The 20182-nt window shown below is 38.6% G+C and overlaps 2 protein-coding genes across 7 annotated transcripts in view; one reads left to right on the forward strand and one right to left on the reverse strand.

The window, feature by feature from the left end:
* Positions 1 to 20182, forward strand: part of LOC118570125 (cytochrome P450 2C27-like) — a 154729-nt gene that overhangs the window by 111867 nt on the left and 22680 nt on the right. The window contains exon 1 of one of the 5 annotated variants that reach the window (XM_036168510.1): positions 9162 to 9344. The exons of 3 other annotated variants lie outside the window; for them this stretch is intronic. In XM_036168510.1, the coding sequence (XP_036024403.1) occupies positions 9162 to 9344 (183 nt within the window). Of the gene's footprint in view, positions 1 to 9161; positions 9345 to 20182 lie in introns of those variants that run through there. One more of the 5 variants, XM_036168511.1, reaches the window with a different exon arrangement.
* The window catches only part of LOC118570177 (cytochrome P450 2C26-like), a 129052-nt gene that overhangs the window by 55836 nt on the left and 53034 nt on the right, over positions 1 to 20182 (reverse strand). The window lies entirely within an intron of this gene.

Below are 20182 nucleotides of genomic sequence, written 5' to 3' on the forward strand. Positions count from 1 at the left end.
AAAAAATACACTTCACAATAGCCACAAACAATGTAAAATATCTCCCAGTAACCCTGACTTAGCAAGTGAAAGTCTATTATGACAAAAACTTCAAGTCTTTGAAGAAAGAAATTGAAGAAGATAGCAGAAGATGCTATCTCCTGTATTGGTAAGATTAACAATAGTAAGAATGGCTGCTCTACCAAATGCAATCTATAGATTCAATGAAAATAAGATTCCATCACAATTATTTACAGACCTAGAAAGGACATTCCTCAATTTTATATGGAAAAATAAAAATACCCAGGCTAGATAAAGCAATGACAAACAATAGTAGAAATTCCAGAGGTATCACAATCTCTAATTTTGAAGCTGCACTACAGAGATATAGTAATAAAAACCACATGGTATTGGCATGAAAATAGACATGTTGATCAATGGAATAGGATAAAAGACCCAGACATCATTCAACACACTTATGAATACCCATCTCTTGATAATGAAGGCAGAAATTCATTATCTGTCTAATTGATGCTGATCTAACTGGCTGTCTGCATGTAGAAGAATGCATATTTATAACCCTGCACAAAACTTAAGTCCAAGTAGTTCAAAGACCTCAACATAAAACCAGAAACACTGAACCTAATAGAAAAACTAGTAGTGCATAACCATCAGAGACAATTTCCTGAACAGAAAACCAATAATGCAGGCACTAACAACAATTAACAAATGGGGATTCATAAAACTGAATAGCTTCTGTAAGGCAAAGAATACCATCAATAGGAAAAAATGGCAGCCTACAAAATTAGAAAAAAATTTCATCACCTCCACATCTGATAGAGAACTAATATCCAAAATATATAAAGAACTCAAAAACTAGACATCAAAAAACCAAACAATGCATGCTGTATCCATGAAGTGATACGTACTATTCTAAATGTAATGTCAAATCACAAGCAAAAAGCTTGATTTGCGGAGATGTCTTCATATTTGTTCTAAATTGACTGATCAGATTTTCCTAAGCTTTCTTAGCATGGTAAATTGTCTTTTTAAGGATAATTTATACAAAATTTCATAAATCACAGTTCATATAATATTTCACATATCATATTACACAGAATCTATAAATTTTCATGAAATGCACCCATATATCTTCTGAATCTATCTGCTTTCGTTCATCTTAGCCAAAATGATTTCTTCTAGCTGAGACTTGGAGATTCAGTGGTTTGGCAAGACAGAGACTACTGATAATAGAGCCAGGGTTTGAGGACTCATCCCAACCTTTATTCCACAAAGACATTCAGTTCTATTGCATTCACAAGCCTTCACTGTGTACTGTGACTCAATATTGACCCTATTTAGTAACATTCAAAGTAAACATGAATTTAATTAATAATTACTAAAATAATTATATAAATAACTGCAGACCCTGGCCCACCTTCCTGGCCTCCCCTAAGCTCACAGCACTGACAGGTAAAAGGTCCCCAGACTCTTACTTCCAGGCCCACATTTGCATCCACCCAGCTAACACCAGATACACAATTCTCAGAACAACAAGAAAAGCACACAACAATTTCAAGTCAACATATTGAGCCTGAGGTTATGAAATGCTGTCCTTTAAACATGACCTATCACTTATCTTCCTAGCAACAGGTGAAGGACCTGGCTTACCCAACCAAATGTAATTATTTCCTATGTAGTAGTCTTAATCCCTATTAGAAGCTGTTACTTGCACTTATAATAGTCACTTCATTATTATATCAAGTGGCGCTTCATGCCTGGCATGTTGGAGGTGATACATATGGGTTCCATAATTGAATAGTACTGTTGATGACAGTTTTCCACCAAAAGCCTGTCTGGTTCCTTCAAATAGTATAAAAGCTGCCCAGAAGAGAGGAAACTTCCACCTCATTTCCAATCAGATTTCTCCACATTCTGTAACCAAAATGTGAGGTGCTATCAGAAATAGGGTCTTGCCATTAAGCATACAGCCAATATCAATGGCAATAACCTTATGTTTGGATTTCATAGACTTCTTTAGTCAATCATTCTTGGGGAGGTAATATAAAGTAATATACTTTCGACACTGGGTAATTAATTGCCTTACAGCCTTATGTCTCCTAAGGTTTCTGCTTCAATGCATGCATAATTTCTTATTGTAAACTCTACAACTGCTGTTTTTGCTATTCTTCTAAATTATTTACAGATCTATAAGGCATTCAAAGCTTAGCCCAATGTTAAAATTCCTTTAACCTATATCTAAAGAGCCACTAGTGTCCACTCTAAGAAAATTCCAATTGGTCTTGGTCAGCTAAGGAGTGGGATTTAAAAGAAACATTAACAAAAACATAATGAAAATGTCCCATAATTTGTATCCATTTTTCAGTTAAAAAAACCCAATGTTTCATACAGCAGTATGGATGGGGCCTTTACATTATTGAGTTCTCCATGATTTACAATATTTCTCCAATATCCATCTGGCTATTTCATATAACATAGATTTCTGCTCCAGAGGCTTTTGACGTGGTGAATAGTCTTCACTACTTAGTTACAGGGGAAAAATATACACTACATACTCTAGGTGGATAATACACCACACCTAGGTAGAGCTTAGTCTGCCTATGCTGGCTATATCTGTACTGTTTTATTATATTTGTCTTTCATGAACAGGTAGTAAGTCTTGAAGGGCTTCCAGATACTCAATAACACAACATTCAGCTTTCTGACATGTATCCCCTTAGAAGCCCCAGCTCAGCACATATCATGATATATTGCCTCAAGTAACCCCAACATACCCCTTTTGTCTTGACTATTCTTTTCTCATTACCCCCCCCCCCCGTTTTTTGCTTTTGTACTTTAGAAATGCAATTTATGTACCAGTTCAACCCGAATAATTCAGGCACAGCAGACTAAGGACATAATTCTATCCAGGTCTATTTTAGTGAACCACGGCATTCATTCAGGTTACTTACATGAGCATGAAGGAGAGATATGTAAGAGTAACATGCATGACTCAAAGTAACTATATCACCAAAAAGCCAAGCACAGCATACATGACTACTCTCCAAAGCTACATTCCTAGAATTTCCTGAACAACTCCCAGAGGCCAATTAATCCATTGCAAAATCTCATGTTTCCAAAAGCAAGGCAAAGAATTTTGATTGTTTTCACTATGAATAAGTGTTAATGATTTGATAAAATGAATTTAAACCATATAAATTGATACCTTTTTATTATGAAAAATTTTCAGAATTCTAATTTTATTTTATTTTATTCTTTGTGCCTTTCACATCATGTGTTTGGATCTGTCATTCCCACATCCCTTTGTTTCCTCTGCCCTTGCAAACTCCTCCCAAAATAAAACAAAATTTAAGGGGAAAGAAAAGTAAAAATCTCATCATGAAAACTGTAGTGTGACACAGTGAGTCATGCAGTAGACCTTTTGTCCATACATGTTTACTTTTAAGTGTTCATTACAAAGAGTCATTGGTCTGGTTCTAGGCCCCTTGTTTCTGCTACACTAAGAATGTTGGACACTCACTGGAACTCCTTTTGCAGAGACTGTTATTGCCCTGTGTCCTGGTGATCCTGCAACTTTGGGTATGTAAGATACTCAGTCCCATCATATGCTCCAGCCTGATCTGACCTAGTCTGGTGATCAGATGACTAAACACCCTAACAGTCATGCTGGAACTCTCATCCAATAACTGATGGAAGTGGATGCAGAGATCCTAAGCCAGGCCCCAGGTGGAGCTCCAGGTGTCCAACTGGTGAGAAAGGGGAGGGACTGTAAGAGCATGAATTGTTGAATCCAAGATTGGAAAAAGCACAGAGACAAATAGCCAAATGAATGGAAGCACATGAATTATGAACCAAAGGCTGTGGAGCCCCCAGCTGGATCAGGCCCTCTGGATAAGTAAGCCAATTGACTAGCTTGAACTGTTTGGGACGCATCTAGGCTGTGGAACCAGGACCTGTCCTTAGTGCATGAGCTGGCTGTTTGGAACCTAGGGCTTACACAGGGATACATGCTCAGCCTGGAAGGAGGGGACAGGACCTGCCTGTACTGAATCCACCATGTTTAAATGAATCCCCAGGGGAGTCTTGGTCCTGGAGGAGATGAGAATGGAGGTGAGGGGTTAGTGGGATGGTGTGGGTGGAGGCAGGAGGGGGAGGACAGGGAAACCCATGGCTGATGTGTAAAATTAAAACACAAAATAATTATAATAATAATAATAATAATAATAATAATAATAATAATACCAAGTTACACACCTCTGATATGGAATGGGGTAAATATTTATGCTACAAAAGGGAGGATTGGAAGCATCGAAAGGAAAGAAAGATGAATAAATGAAGAATTAAACCAAGTAGGGAATAAAAAAACCTGCAACTCAATCTCCAGCACCTGAACCTCATGATGGAATCAGTTAGGTTTGGATACCTTGGGGTAGTCTCAACTCCTGATGTCTGTCCTATGTAGTTTATGTGACTATTGTTTTAACTCAGCTACATCCTATGTATATATTCTTCTTCAGCAAATATCCCATAGTACTGGCATTCCAACAGCATGAGTTCTTCCTTGCTACATATATTTCACCTTCTGTGCTTCATGTAATGTTCTCTTACTATTTCTTGTGTGGAATTCTATCCTGAGATACATTATTTGGTCTGAAATTTGTTTGAAGCCTCTGTCAAGCCTCCATGACTCCCTAACTCTGTCTTTTATGCTTACAATGCTATTAATCATGTAGACAATGCTAGCAGGGTCTACTGTAAGATCAAGATAATTTATAGACTTCATTGGGCCACATATGCATTGACTTCTGTGTTCTCTTAGGTTCATCATAAGAAAATTCGCCAAAGGCAAGGCTTTTGGAATTGAAAACTGTTGTTATCTCCTTTAAAATAAATTTGCATTCTTATAAGTTACAACCTATTATCAGTGGGGCTTTGTTCCCAGGTAACCTTTTTATTGTCTCAATGCAGAGATCCTTGTTTCTAATTTGTGGTGGTAATATCTTTCCCAATTACACCGTTTTAGTACCTTCATCCATCAAATACAGACTACTTGTTTCTTATCCTTCCCCCATGAATCTTTATGTTTACCTATAGTTATGTCCCACTTGTTCTTTCTCACTGCAGACTGGGTAAGAACAGTGATCAGCAAGTGTGCAACCCCTAAAATGCTGTCCTGTCTTGACTTTTTCCTCTAATAAACAAATTCATTACTATTGAATCCAAACTTACTCAAGTTGTCATATCATAAATGCAGTCAGAATTTTTGACCAAATGAAGCATGAATGGCCTTCAGTACAGTTCCTAATGAGTAGTTATTTCTCATCAGAAACCTTGTGTCTTCCATGGCCCACATTCCCTCAGCATTATAGTTCTCCAAACTCCTACCAGATGCCCCATTAAGCTCTGTTTTAGCACTTCAAACCTTTCTAGCTCACATCTCCAAACTCCTACAAAATTTTCTAGCAGACCAGTCCCAAAGTTCAAGGATGTCACATTTAGGTGGATTGGAATGACCCCACTTTTCTGTATGAATTTTCTGTATTGGTTATTTTTCTAGTTGCTGTGACCAAATATCTGACAGGAAGCAATATGTGGGTGGAAGAGTTTATTTTGACTCAAAGTACGAGGTGTTACAGTTAACTTTGTATGGAGAGTGTTATTGGTTATTATTTACTCTTTTGGGGGGCCTGCCACCCAGTTCCCAAATGAGTCACACAAGGAGGCTTTTTCTTACTTATGAATGCCGGGCTTAGCTTGGGTTGGTTCTTTCCAGCTTTCTTTAACTTAACTTACCCCATCTACCTTTTGCCTCTGTGGTTTTCCCTTTCTCTTACTTTGGTAAATCTTACTTTTACTCTGTGGTTTGCTGTGTAGCTAGGTGGCTGGTCTCTGGAATCCTCCTCCTTCTCTGGCTACTTCTCCTTCTTTCTCCTCCCAAATTTGTCCTATATATTCTCTCTGCCTGCCAGTTCCCATCTATTCTTTCTCCTTTCTTGCTATTGACCATTCAGCTCTTTATTAGAGCATCAGGTGTTTTAGACAGACACAGTAATGCAGCTTCACAGAGTTAAACAAATACAACATAAACAAAAATAACACATCTTAGAATAATATTCTACAAAAGGAGAGGCACTGAGAAAGGTTATTTTTGATAGCAGGAGTGTCTAACTGGGAGACATACATGCATCATATTATGTTGGAATGGAAAGTAGAGAGCAATGGGAGGTGGATTCAGGTTGGAAAACCTCATCACCCACAAATACTTTGAAGAAATTAACTTCTTCCTTAGACAAAGTTCTATCTGGTAAATAATCCATATTCTTTCAAAATGATGCCTTCAAGTGTTCAAACACATGAGCCAATGGGACTCATTTCATATGGGGTTACAACACTCATCTTCTATTGCACCCAATTGTTCTGCTTATAAGTTTGTTCTCTTATTGTGTGTTTTAAAATTTTATTTGTGATTCCACCAGTTTAGCTAGTTGTCTATGTACTTTTTCCAGTCATGGTCTTGGTAACTCTTGCTCATAGAAACCCTCCTCTCTCATCTATTGGACTCCTGGAGCTCTGCCTGGGACCCAGCCATGGATTTCTGCATCTGCTTCCTTCAGTCACTGGTGATGACAGTTAGGGTATTCAGCCATCTGATCACTAGAGTAGGCCAGCTCAGGCACTCTCTCAACTATTGCCAGTAGTCTATGATGGAGTCATCCTTGTGGATTCCTGGGAACCTCCCTAGCACTCTGCTTCTCCCTATTCCCATGGTGTCTTCATTTATCATAGTATCTCTTTCCTTGTTCTTCCAATCTGTTCCCATTCCAGCTCGAACCTCCTACTCACCTAAGCTCTCATCCCCAATCCCTTGCCCTCCATTATCCCCCCCCTTATCCCCAGTTTTCTCATGTAGATCTCATCCATTTCTCCATCATTGGGTGATTCATGTGCCCTTCCTAGGGTCCTCCTTACTAGCTAGCCTCCCTGGAGCTGTGGGTTGCAGTCTGGTTATCCTCTGCTTTACATATAGTATCCACTTATGAGTGAGTACATACCATGCTTGTCCTTCTGAGTCTGGGTTAGCTCACTCAGGGTGCTATTTTCTAGATCCATCCATTTGCCTGCAAACCTCATGATGTCATTGTTTTTCTCTGCTAAGTAGTACTCCATTGTGTATATGTAACACATTTTCTTTATCCATTCTTCAGTTGAGGGCCATCTAGGTTGTTTCCAGGTTCTTGCTATTATGAATACTGCTGCTATAAACACAGATGACCATGTGTCCTTGTGATATGATTGAGCATTCCTTGTGTACATGTACATGAGTGGTATAGCTGGGTCTTGAGGAAGTTTAATTCCCAATTTTCTGAGAAACTACCATACTGATTTCCAAAGTGGCTGTACAAGTTTGCATTAGCCCCCAGGGTACTGGATTAGACCTTCTGGATAAGTGAGAACTGTTAGGTTGAACTGTTTACAGTGCCCCAGGCAGTGGGATTGGGACCTGTTCCCAGTACATGAGCCAGGTTTTTGGAACCTAGAGCCTGTGGTGAGACAATTTGTGCAGCCTTAGTTCATGGAGGAAAGGCTTGGACCTGCCTCAACTTAATGTACCAGGCTCTGCTGACTCCCCATGGGAGATCTTGCCTTGGAGGAGGCAGAAAAGGGGGGTTGTTTGGGGAGGAATTCTGGGGGGGGGAGGATGGAGGACAGGGCAATCTGTGGTTGGTATGTAAAATGAATAGAAACATCTTGTAATAAAAAGGAAGAAAAATAAAATAAAATAAAATTTATTTGTGAAAATGACAGAATGAGAATCTCTTAGTAATATTTTGAGGTTGACAATTTTCCAAGTTGTCATCAACAAGTTCTTTTGGATTCAGTCTTTCTTAGTTATGGAGAACAAGATTCATTTTTGTTTTTGTTTGTGAGACCATCCTTACAGTATTATCCTTGAATTCAAATGGGCTGCTTCTATTTAATGTAAAACTTCTGGCTTTATAACAAGAGCAGAGGAAATACAATAGGTTAATTCCTATCATGGAATATTTTTTGTTTGATTAAATTATTCTGAGCTGTAAGCAATGGTGAATAACAGTGGTGTAGCCAGAAGTTTTCCTGTGTCCTGCCCAGAACTAAGGTTATTCAGACCCAAGTAACATACAGAGGCTTATATTAATTAAAACTTCTCATTGATTAGCTTAGGCTAACTACTGACTAGCTTTTACACTTAATCTCAGCCCATTTCTCTTCATCTATATGTCGCCACATGTTCTGTGGCTTTACCTGTGCACCATTACATGTTGCTCCCTGGATGGCAGGCTGGTGTCTCCTCAATCAGCCTTCCTCTTCCCAGAATTCTCCTTGTCTGCTTATCATACCTATACTTCCTGCCAGGCTACTGGCCAATCAGTGTTTTATTAAACCAGTGTACAAAAGCATTATCCTACAGCCCAGTGGTTATCAGATCTGACCTTAAATATACTTGATATATAAGAGCTTTGTTAGAATGACAGGTCTCCTAACAGAAAGTTCTTTTCTACATTTAAATATAAAATATTATCCCTTGTCTTAAATTTTAATTTTTGGTAAAAATTATGGATATTAGTTTAATTTAAAACTTGATGTACTGTCATTCACAATATATATTGTTTGATATTTTATGTTATGTCTTATTAACATTAGTATATTACTTGAAAATTTATTTTATTGAATTGTTGGGGAACAGTATTCAGTGTTTAATATAAATTATTTATTTATTTGCAAGTTGTATAAAATACTAAATTTCTATAATATAAGTTCTTAAGTGATCATTAACTTGAGAATCCATAGTTTTGCACAACTTTCTAGTTTTCTTTCATTAAATAACTTCATTTTTTTCTTTTTCAATTGCAGCTACATATAGGAAGTACTTTTCATCCAAATTTGTGGTACCCAGCCCATTACAATTAAGCTGCAATCTACAGGATGTGATATCTTATAAAGGAGAGCATAGAGTTAATATTTTACTTTAATCACTACATTGGGACAAAGTTCATTGGGAGGGGAGTCTTTTCCATGGTTGGGCTGTTCTATACAGATACTCCCAGGTGGATTAGCAAACTTCATTATATAAGCTTTGTGTTCTGAGCACACATTCATGCCAGTAAGAAGAGAAGGCAGTGATGATTCTAGGCGTGTTTCTAGGGCTTGTTCTCTCATGTCTGCTTCTCCTTTCACTATGGAGGCAGAGCTCTGAGAGAAGAACGCTTCCTCCTGGACCCACTCCTCTCCCAATCATCGGAAATATTCTTCATGTAGATCTTAAGAACATCAGCAAGTCACTGAGAGATGTAAGTATATGTTTGGTTTTCTGAGTGGCATTCAAAGGGAAGTAAGTGGACCACTGTTTGAATGAAATATATGGCTGGGCTTGCTCTATGTAATACACAATTGTAAATTTGTTATCAAAGCTTGATGTGTCAGCTGCATTTTCATCACAGCCTTGTCAGAAATCATAGAATGAGGTAATGTTATGTGGCTAGTTAAATATTGGAGGTTGTTTAGTAGAATAAAAATCACAGTGCGGCAAAAGTTGTAAATGTTTTTTTTTTTCCCCTCCTTAAAACTTTTGGCTGCTGGTTGAAGGTAAAACAGAGGAAGTAATTAGACAGAGATTTCTTTCACATATTTTAGCAGCACATTGTATGTAGAGTTGGCAAACAAATAGAACTCTTGTGAAGAATTTAACCTCTGTTCAATGTCCAGAAATGTCATGGGTCTGAACAATGTAAGAAATGATGGAAACAAATAGTCAGCCAGGGCTTAGTAGTTGCTATTAGAATTCTTTTGAGTCTGACCATGCCTGTTTTCTGAGGACAAGAATGTTACATGATGTCAAAACTTGTTTATAGAAAATTATGCCCCTTTGGGAGAGTTTTTCTTTGTAACGTCTCAAATATTATTAAGGACTTGCCTTAATAATCTTCCCAGGGGCCCAAAAAAGAAGCTATGAATGGCACAAATTTATTTTTGGGAAATTAATCTAAGTACACCAAGCTCTTAGTCTGTCTACTTTATTCCTCTGGGATAAAATTATATCTACACAGCTACAGTTCTGTTCTCATACTTACCTCCTTTCTGGCCTGATTTCTCTCTACATTTATCTGCTGTCTCCTCTATGTTTTATCTTAAATCTCTCATTGTAGTTCTGCCCCATCTTGGTGATTGTCATCTCATTCTTCTTCATCTGGCTCTTACTCATCTTCCATCTCATTCTTCTAGTTCTTCATCTAGTTGTCCAGTCAAAATCCTTTCAATCTTCTCTAAGTCTCTGAGGTTTACATTATATAGCCATGCAACAGCAGTGTTCTAGCTAAAGCAAAGTCAGCAGGCTTGACTTTTTACAGGGTCATAAAGGCAGACAAGAGTTTTCCTCAGTTACTGATTATCAGGATTTCTTTTGTAACCCAAAAGGGGAATGATAAAGGAAGAGGTCAACTCAGAGCTAAAATCAGTTAATATATCAGAAAAAGGAAATTTATGTGCTCAAACTATAATCCTAGGGGTTGTGGTGATATTGTGTTCTCCAAAATACTGTGAACTCTAATAAACTTATCTGGGGTCAGAGAACAGAACAGCCACTAGATACAGAGGTCAGAAAATGGTGGCATACATACCTTTAATCCTAGCATCCTGGAGGCAGAGATCCTTCTGGATCTCTGTGAATTCAAAGCCACACTACAAACAGCCAGGCATGGTGACACATGCCTTTAATCCCTGGAAGTGAAGGCAGGAACCACAAAGGTATATAAGGCATGAAAATCAGGAACTAGAGCCTGGTTAAGCTTTTAGGCATTTAGCAGCAGTTCAGCTGAGATCCATTAAGATGAGGACCCAGAGACGTCCAGTCTGAGGAAATGAGATAAGCTGAGGAATTGGAGAGGTGAGGTTAGCTGTGGCTGGTTCTGTTTCTCTGATCTTTCACGGTTAACCCCAATACCTGGCCTATGTTTATTTTATTAACATGACCTAACAATTCACGTTACAAGGGATGGTTAGGAAAATGTTAGGAGTCTATAACGTTAGTATACATACCACTAAGGCTGTATAAGAAATGAAGATCTGAGCTTTATTTACCTTAATTCAGGAGATCGTTTGGCCTTAGATACTTGACAGGTATGTTATGAGTTCTTGGAAGCATACATAGCACACAAGGAAATCCGTTCAGGATTTTGCTAATATATATATATAAAAGCTAAAATATCACCAAGACTTCTTAAGTCATGGATTGACCTTTGGAAAAATCCTTGACTTTTCCAAGTAGTAGCTTTTGTGATAGTAGGTGAATTTTATTAAATTCCCCTGCTGCTTACAGCAGTAATGCTTGCAGATAGCAAAGCAGTCTGGGTGATGAGCACATCTTAACATCACTTGAAAATACAGAATATTTTAGCCAATGCTGAAGGTTCTTATTCAGGACCTCTATGAAGAGAACTTGTAGATTATGCTGAAGCAGCCACCTGGGTATTAATTTCAAAGTGAGCATCAGCAGATGATAAATTAATTGCTCAAGTATGAAACACGGACTAGACAAGTGTTTGACTTTGTGATTTCTACAATTTGATATTTGGAACACTGAAAGATAAATTGTGATATTTCAGCTCTTTTTATTGTAATATAGAATGATAGTAAATGCTAAATATGTAAATTTAATAGTTAACTGAAATCTGTTTACCAACTGGGTTGACAATTGTAGGCCATTCATAAGTGAAAGTTATTACTATTGCTTTAATATTTATGTATAAAATTAAAATATTGATGGAACATATGGTAGAAAATACAAAATTATTATGATAATATCTGTAATAATTGAGCATATTTCTGAGTGGTGATGGCACATGCTTTTAATCCCAGCAATTGGGAAGTAGAGGCAGGTGGATCTCTGAGTTTGAGACCATCCTGGTCTACAGATTGAGTTCCATGATGGCCAGGGCCACACAAAGAAACCCCGTCTCAAAAACAAAACAAACAATAATTGAACACATTGCATAGAAAAGACACTCATAGCTTTCTCCTTCTCTCATCTGAAGAAGAAGCTCCATTTAATTTTCCCTTGGGATTTAAATTACTTTCTATCTACATAAGACATCATAATACTTGTATTCTTATTTAAGGCAAATATGAGTTTACATTATACAAGATAGCAGAATTCCTGATCATATGTTTCTTTTTTTAAACTTATCCTTCTCTCATAAAATACATCTTGACCCTCCCTTCCCTTCTCCCAGTCCCTTCCCACCTGTCCTCTCCCCCAGATCCACTTCCCCTTCATTTGTGTTCAGATAAAAGAAGGCCTCCAGGAGACAATGACCAAACATGTCAAAAAATACAATAAAACAAGGCAAAAGCTCTGATATTCAGTCCTGACAAGGCAACTAGATAGGAAGAAAAGAGTCCAAAGAGCAGGCAAAAGAGTCAGAGACACACTGGCTACCACTGTTAGGAGTCCCATAGCACCACCCAGCTAACAGCAATATACACAGAAGACCTGGTACAGATTCATGTAGGCCATGTGCTGTAGCAAGTCTTTCTCTGTACTACTAGCCCCAAAATCATAAAACAGTGATTTATTACTAATTATGAAAGCTCAGCCCCTGTTCAGGCTTGTTTCTAACTAGCTTGTATAACATAAATTAAACCAATTCCTATTAATCTGTGTGCTTCCACATGGCTCATTCATGTCTTGTAATAATAAGTCATGAGGACTCTGTGGCCAACAAGATTTATAATGTGTCATCCAGTCTCATATCTCTTCCCATGTAGAGGGAAAACATATATGCCACCTGTTTTGTCATCTTTCTTGTTTTGTTCATGACTGTGGTCAAGATTTTCAAGAGGTCTCCCTTAGTCAAATCTGATCTTCATTAGTTTTGAAGAGAACCATAACTTTTTGTTTCCCATGGAAGCAAAGGCATAACCTTTTTCCACAATACAACACATTCTTTGACTTCCATTCTAAAGTGAAGACATTCCTAAATATATAGATTGGTTTAAGTTAGCAGTTGTTTCTACTATCCAATGTCTATCCACAGCTGTTGTTCCTTTCTGATTATCATTAAAAAATTTAAAGGTAATAAAGCATTATGCAATCTATCTCTAGGGAGTCTTTATCACACGTTTTTGTTTACTAAGCATAACTTTCTACAACTGGTTGTTCTGTATGATTGTGTGGTACACCTGTAATATATATTTTTAAATTTTTTTATTATATTTGTGTTTTAATTTTACACATCAGCCATGTCCTCCCCCTCGCGCCCCCGACCCCACCTTCTCCCCCAACCCCTCCCCTCCATTCCCATCTCCTCCAGGGCCAAGACTCCCCTGGGGATTCACTTAAACCTGATGGATTCAGTACAGGGAAGTCCAGTCCCCTCCTTCCAGGCTGAGCAAAGTGTCCCTGTGTAAGCTCCAGGTTGCAAACAGCCAGCTCATACACTAAGGACAGGTCCCAGTCCCACAGCCTGGGTGCCTCCCAAATAGTACAAGCTATTCAATTGTCTCACTTATCCAGAGGGCCTGATCCAGCTGGGGGCTTCACAGTTTAGGGCTGGAGAGATGGCTCAGCTGTTAAAGGCTAGGCTCACAACCAAAAATATATTTTATTTTATAGTATGCAAAACATGTTTCATTTCACTAGGGACATATGCTGGAGCATTGCCAGTCTTAAGTTGTGCAGGTATTCTATAGCTATAACTTCTAGTAAAGGTGTGATTACACAAACAGCCTTTCCAGAACTCAAAGCAGTTGCTCATTGAAATCCTGAATATGTAACTATGGTATGGTGCACATACTTTAGTTTTCTAAACTCTGCAAAATGAAACCCATCCACTTGCCAAATTTCACTTCTTTGAGTACCATTTGGATTACTTCCTGTAGGTAGCAGAGTTTGGTTATACAAGGAATAAGTATAATTTCCTTGGCTTGTTGCCAAGTGATAGAAACATCTTTCTTTAAACCCTTGCTATTAACATGATAAAGGAGAGGAAGTGGGTTGGTTACAACGTTTGAGATCTTCCACCAATTTCTGGAGTGATTTGACATGGGTCTCCATCAGGCGAGACTTGTTGATGTAGTAGTAACATTCTTCCCCTAGGAACATGCAAGTGCCTCCTCTGTCTGCTGTGAGGAGGTTCAGTGCTTTGCAATTTTGCAATATGACCTGAGCCACTGAGATGATTTGGCACTGGAGAGAGGCCAAGAACTCTCCGAAGTCCTTGATGTCCTTCTGGAGTTGTTCAGATAATTTTGTAGTTACAGAAATTGAGTGTGCTATGGCACCTGTGCCTAAGCCAGAAGCCATCAGAGATGAAGACAATGAGATGCCCATTGTTGCTGGAAGAACAACTGCACAATGTGTCCAGCCCAAGTCAGGCTTAAAAGAGGAAGAGGAAATTGGAGCAAACTCAGCTTGTCCACAGAATGCAGCTGCATTAACCAATTGGTTATTTATTAACCAATCAGAGCAACACATTTGACACACAGAACATCCCACAGCACTTCCCCTTTTCTTTTTTTCAAAAAGGAAGGTTTTAACTTCCACATAGTAAAATTACAGATAAGAAAACAATTATCAAGCAAGAATTATAGTTATAATATCTAGTCTATTTATAGTAACTAGTTTATTTGTCAAAATTAAAGAAGATATCCTATTTATCTAATATTTGTGAGTCTAAGGTTGCATATCTAACTTACCTTTTATCATAACTAAGGAAAATTTTAAGTATGTCTATCCTTCAACTACATCAAAGACCTCAGAAGGATATAATACTACCGGAGAAATGGGAGATGGACCAAAGCAACTTTTGGGAGTCTTGCAAGAGTAGACAGAGAGATCTGGCAGCCTAAACAGTCATCCACAGTTATTTTGTAAAGTTGGGGCATCTGTCTTCAGCCCATAGGTCTAGAGTCTCTCAGTTACTTTTCTCAGTGTCCTGTAAAATGTCTGGCAGTTTCCTCTGTGAAGCAGGAACCTGAAGAACCATTTTGCCAAGCAAAGTTCAGTGGTCACCTTCCTAAGGGTCCTGCATGTCCAGTCAATCAAGCAGTCCAGGCAAGAACAGTTTCTTGCCCAAAAGGCTATTTTCGCCAAGGTGAAGATAAACTCCATGTGGAGTGTCTTTGATTTCCATCCTCCTCTCTGAAGTAAATCTGGTGCAGCCAGGAGCAGACATGTATCACTGTCCAGAAAGTCTAAATTTTTAAAAATATTTTAAATGCCATATTATGTAGGTCTTTGAAGTGTTTGAAGATTACTTGTTTATCTTAAATATATCTATGTATACCTAGAAAACTTAACATGACTGTCAGTTTGACTATCATAGAAGACTAATTGATCTGTATTTCTTAATTATTGATCATAATCTAAATGAGTTACATACATATAATACTTCAAACAAAAGTAGAAATATATATACAGTATAACAAAATTAAGTTTAAACTTGTATCAATAAGCTAAAATCTTTACCAATGTAAAACATTTCAAACAAGTTGTTGCTCTTAAAAAGTAGGTTCATTAATCTACCCTTCAATCCTATCATATCTAAACTATCCCCTTTTCTTCTCTAGAAAGAGATTGCATTTGTGTTTAACCCATTTAAAATAAACATATTGGTTGTTCTCTGTCACACACCAGAGGCCTCTTCTGATTTGGGACACAAGAATCTCTTAACCTTTTATTTTAGCCATATGCCTGAGTTTAGAGAAGGAGTGAACCAATTCCATCTCCAAATCCAGCTTCGTGTATTTGGGAATTTGGGTGTAGATTCTCTTACTATTTTCTGCTGGAGGGGGGTGCTAAGTCATATGGGGGCACAAACAAAATTTTAGGCTTATGGGGTAGTACATGAAGCTGTATTGTCTCAACCTTGAAACCATTCTGGGTGTTGGGCCATCTGGGCTATGGTGTCATCACAGACTTTTCAGAGGGTCTTGGTTAGTCAAACCTGATGTATCTTAAGCTGTGGCAAATCCATAGCCTCTGGATTTCAGTGGAAACAAAATAAGAGCCTCTTTTCCAAAGTAACAAATTCTCAGATTCAAATTTTGAAGTCAAGGTATTTTTAAAATGTACATATTGGCTTAACTCAACAGTTTTTCAAATGTTTTTCTGCAGTTAAGAATTCCAAAGACATCTAGTATCCTCCTATATGTGAGTACATACCACGTTTGTCTTTCTGAGTCTGTGTTAACTTACTCAGGATGATTTTTTTCTAGATCCATCCATTTGCCTGCAAACCTCATGATGTCATTGTTTTTCTCTGCTGAGTAGTACTCCATTGTGTATATGTACTATATTTTCTTTATCCATTCTTCAGTTGAAGGGCATCTAAGTTGTTTCCAGGTTCTTGTTATTACAAACAATGCTGAAATGAACATAGCTGAGCAAGTGCCCTTGTGGTATGATTGAGCATTCCTTGGGTATATTCCCAACATTGGTATAGCTAGGTCTTGGGGGAGATTGATTCCCAATTTTCTAAGAAAGCACCATATTGTTTTCCAAAGTGGCTGTACAAGCTTGCATTCCCACCAGCAGTGCAGGAGAGTTTCCCTTGCTCCATATCCTCTCCAGCATAAGCTGTCTTCAGTGATTTTGATCTTAGCCATTCTGATGGGTGTAAGTTAGAATCTCAGAGTCATTTTGATTTGCATTTCCTGGATAATTAGGGATGTTGAGCAATTCCTTAAATGTCTGTAAAACAAAGATGACTAGACTGCTACTCACAACTCAAGGGAGGCTATCTAGAAAACAGGACCCTAAGAAAGACTCGCCCAATGACAGAGAAATGGATGAGATCTACATGAACAACCTGGATGTAAGTTTAGGTAATGAAGGGCAAGTTTCAAGGGAAAGGGAGCTTAGGGGACCAGGAGATCCCAGCTGGATCAAGAACACAAAGGGAGAACAAGGAATAACAGACCATGATAAATGAAGACCACATGAGAACAGGAAGAATCAAAGTGCTAGAGAGGTCCCCAGAAATCCACAAAAATACCTCCACTCTAGACTACTGGCAATGGTCTAGAGAAAGCCTGACCTGACCTACTCTGGTGATCAGATGGCCAAATTATTTCTTGTGCTAGAAATTTTATCCAATGACTGAGGGAAGCAGAAGCAAAGGTCCACAGCCAGGCCCCAGGTGGAGCTCCAGGAGTCTAATTAGCAAGACAGAGGAGGGATTGTATGAGCAAGAATTGGTGAGACCAAGGTTGGAAAAAGCACAAGGACAAATAGCCAAACTAATGGAAACACATGAACTATGAAACAATAGTTGAGGAGCCCCCAACTGGATCAGGCCCTCTGGATAAGTGAGACAGTTGATTAGCTTGAACTGTTTGGGAGGCACCCAGGCAGTGGGACTGGGACCTGTCCTTAGTGCATGAGCTGGCTGTTTGGAACCTGTGGCTTATGCTGGGACACTTTGCTCAGCCTGGGAGGAGGGGACTGGACCTGCCTGGACTGAGACTACCAGGTTGAGCTGAATCCCTAGGGGAGTCTTTGCCCTGGAGGAGATGGGAATGGGGGGAAGGTTGGAGGTAGTTGGAAGTGGGGAGAACAGGGGAATCCATGGCTGATATGTAAAATTAAATTAAATTATAGAATAAAAAAAGAATACCAAAGACAACACAATCCAGATTCTCTGTGTGATATCCATCTTTACATGGCTTATTTTTTATATTACCTTTATTGTCTCTTCAAAAACTTTATTTTTTAAAAATATCTATTTCTTTACGTAACTGTAAATATTCTCTTTTCTCTCTCTTCCAAGCCTACATACATTTTTACACACATTGTAAAGTATTTAAAGTCTTGTTCCATCTAAATCTGTCTTATTGTGAATGAATCTATGGTTTTAAATTGCAGCATTTCTAAGACTGAAAAGGCTGCTGCTGCTGCTGGCTCCACCCACCTCAGCTTCCCAACATGGGGGTGGTACAGTTTACTGGCAGCTCTGGGTCTGGAGCCATGTGTACTATCAACTATCAGAAGCAGTTCTATCAAAGCAGCATGTAGCCCAGAAACCTTTTTAATTAATTAATTAATTAATTAATTAATTAATTAATTAATTAATTGTACTAGCAAAGGCTAAATCCACCACACAGTAGTGTAATGTGCTGCTTGCAGATACCTCATTCCTGCCATACTGCAGGTCAAGTATGCAGGCCACAAAACTGCCATATAGAAGCTCAAGCATGCAGGCTGCTGCCAACTTGAGAGAGACAACTAGGAAGCAGTTTTAATACCATCATTCTCAGGTTTTAGGTGGAAACTCGAGCCATTAGGTGCCATTTGTTGCTTGAGATTTCCTGGTCCTGTCGGGTTCATGGTTAGGACAAATCTCTCTTACCCACCAGTCCCAAAGCTGCTCAGACCCAACCAAGCAAACACATAGAGACTTATATTGCTTACATACTGTATGACCATGGCAGGCTTCTTGCTATCTAGTTCTTCTATCTTAAAGTAATCCATTACTATTAATCTATACCTTGCCACGTGGGTGGTGGCTCACCAGCATCTTCCCATGTTGCTTGTCATTGTGGTGCCTGGTGTCTCCTCTGCCTCAGTCTTCCACTTCCCAGGATTCTCCTCCCTCTTATCCTGCCTGTACTTCCTGCCTGGCTACTGGCCAATCAGTGTTTTATTTATTAACCAGTCAGAGCAACACACTTAACATACAAAACATCCCGCAGAACATACAGGGTTTTCCAGCTTGTGGACGGGCAAACAGGGGTTCCAACTGAACAGGGCATGTGCTCTATCTCACGGTTAATCCTCAAGTTAAACCAAATATTGGTTGGCCTCACCTACAAAATCTGCACCATCATTGCCAGAGCACATCTGGCAAACAGGAAAAATTGCAGGTCAAAGTTTTAGTGGCTGAGTTGAGGTCTAGTTTTCTCTTTTTGTAGTCTGCAGAGTACCTTTTCATACCAAATAAACTAGAATGTAGGGGTGAAGTCTCCATACTCACACCACCTCTGCTTCTCTACATTCAAAATGAGCTGTGTGGATGTTGTCCTTAGCAATGGGACCCTGCTCTCAGTTTTCAGAAAGGGACCTTCTGTCCTAGCATCAGCCTGGGTTGTTTAGAGATCCTCACAGGATCCCCTCAGGCAAAGGCTCAACCAAATGCAGCCCATTCCTACCACTGGTAAGCCTTGCCTGGTTATCAGTGATGACCAGGTTCAGGCTCTGTATCCTCTGTTACTAAGAGGCCTTAGTAGGGTCACCCTCATAGATTCCAGGAAGTTTTCACTTCATTAGGTTCCCTCTATCCCCAATTCCAGCTGTTGCTCCCTTCATTCTCTCCCTCCATTCCTTTCCCTCCCATATAAGCCTTCTTCTTCTCATTCTCACCTGCCCACAGTCCACTCACAAAATTTATTCTATTCCCTCTTAACAGGAAGGTCCATGCATCTCCCCTAGAACCCTCCTTTTTATCTAGCCTTTCTTTGTGGATTGTAGATTGGTTATCATTTACTTAAAAGTTATTAACCACTTTTAAATGAATATATAAGATATTTGTCCTTCTGGGTTGGGGTTACCTCATTGAGGAGGATTTCTTTTTCTAGTTCCATTTATTTGTCTAAAAATTTTATGATGTCATTTTGTTAACAGCTGAGTAATTCTTCATTGTGTAAATATACCACATTTTCTTTTTCCAATCTTTAAGTGAGGGAAATCTAAATTGTTTCCAGTTTCTGGCTATTATGAAAAAAGCTGGTATGAACATAGTTGAGCCAGTGTCCTTGAGGTATGATGGAGAATTCTGTGGATATATGAGAAAGGCCAGTTTAGCTGGATCTTGACATAGATCAATGCCCAATTTTCTGAAAACCACCATATTGATTTCCATAGTGGCTGAATAAGTTCGCACTCTCACTAGCAATGGAGGAGAGTTCCCTTTACTCCACATTCTCATCAGCATGAGCTATCACTTGTGTTATTTATATTAGACATTTTGACAGGTCTAAGATGGAATCTAGAAGTAGTTTTGATTTGCAATTCTCTGATAGCTAAGGATGCTGATCATTTCTTTAATTTTTCTCATCCATTTGAGATTCATCTGTTGAGACTTCTCTATTTAGATCTGTACTAAATTTTTAAAATTGTATTATTTGGCAGTTTGATTCTTGATTTCTTTAC

This window comes from Onychomys torridus, chromosome 1 (assembly GCF_903995425.1).
Source record: "Onychomys torridus chromosome 1, mOncTor1.1, whole genome shotgun sequence".
Taxonomy (NCBI): domain Eukaryota; kingdom Metazoa; phylum Chordata; class Mammalia; order Rodentia; family Cricetidae; genus Onychomys; species Onychomys torridus.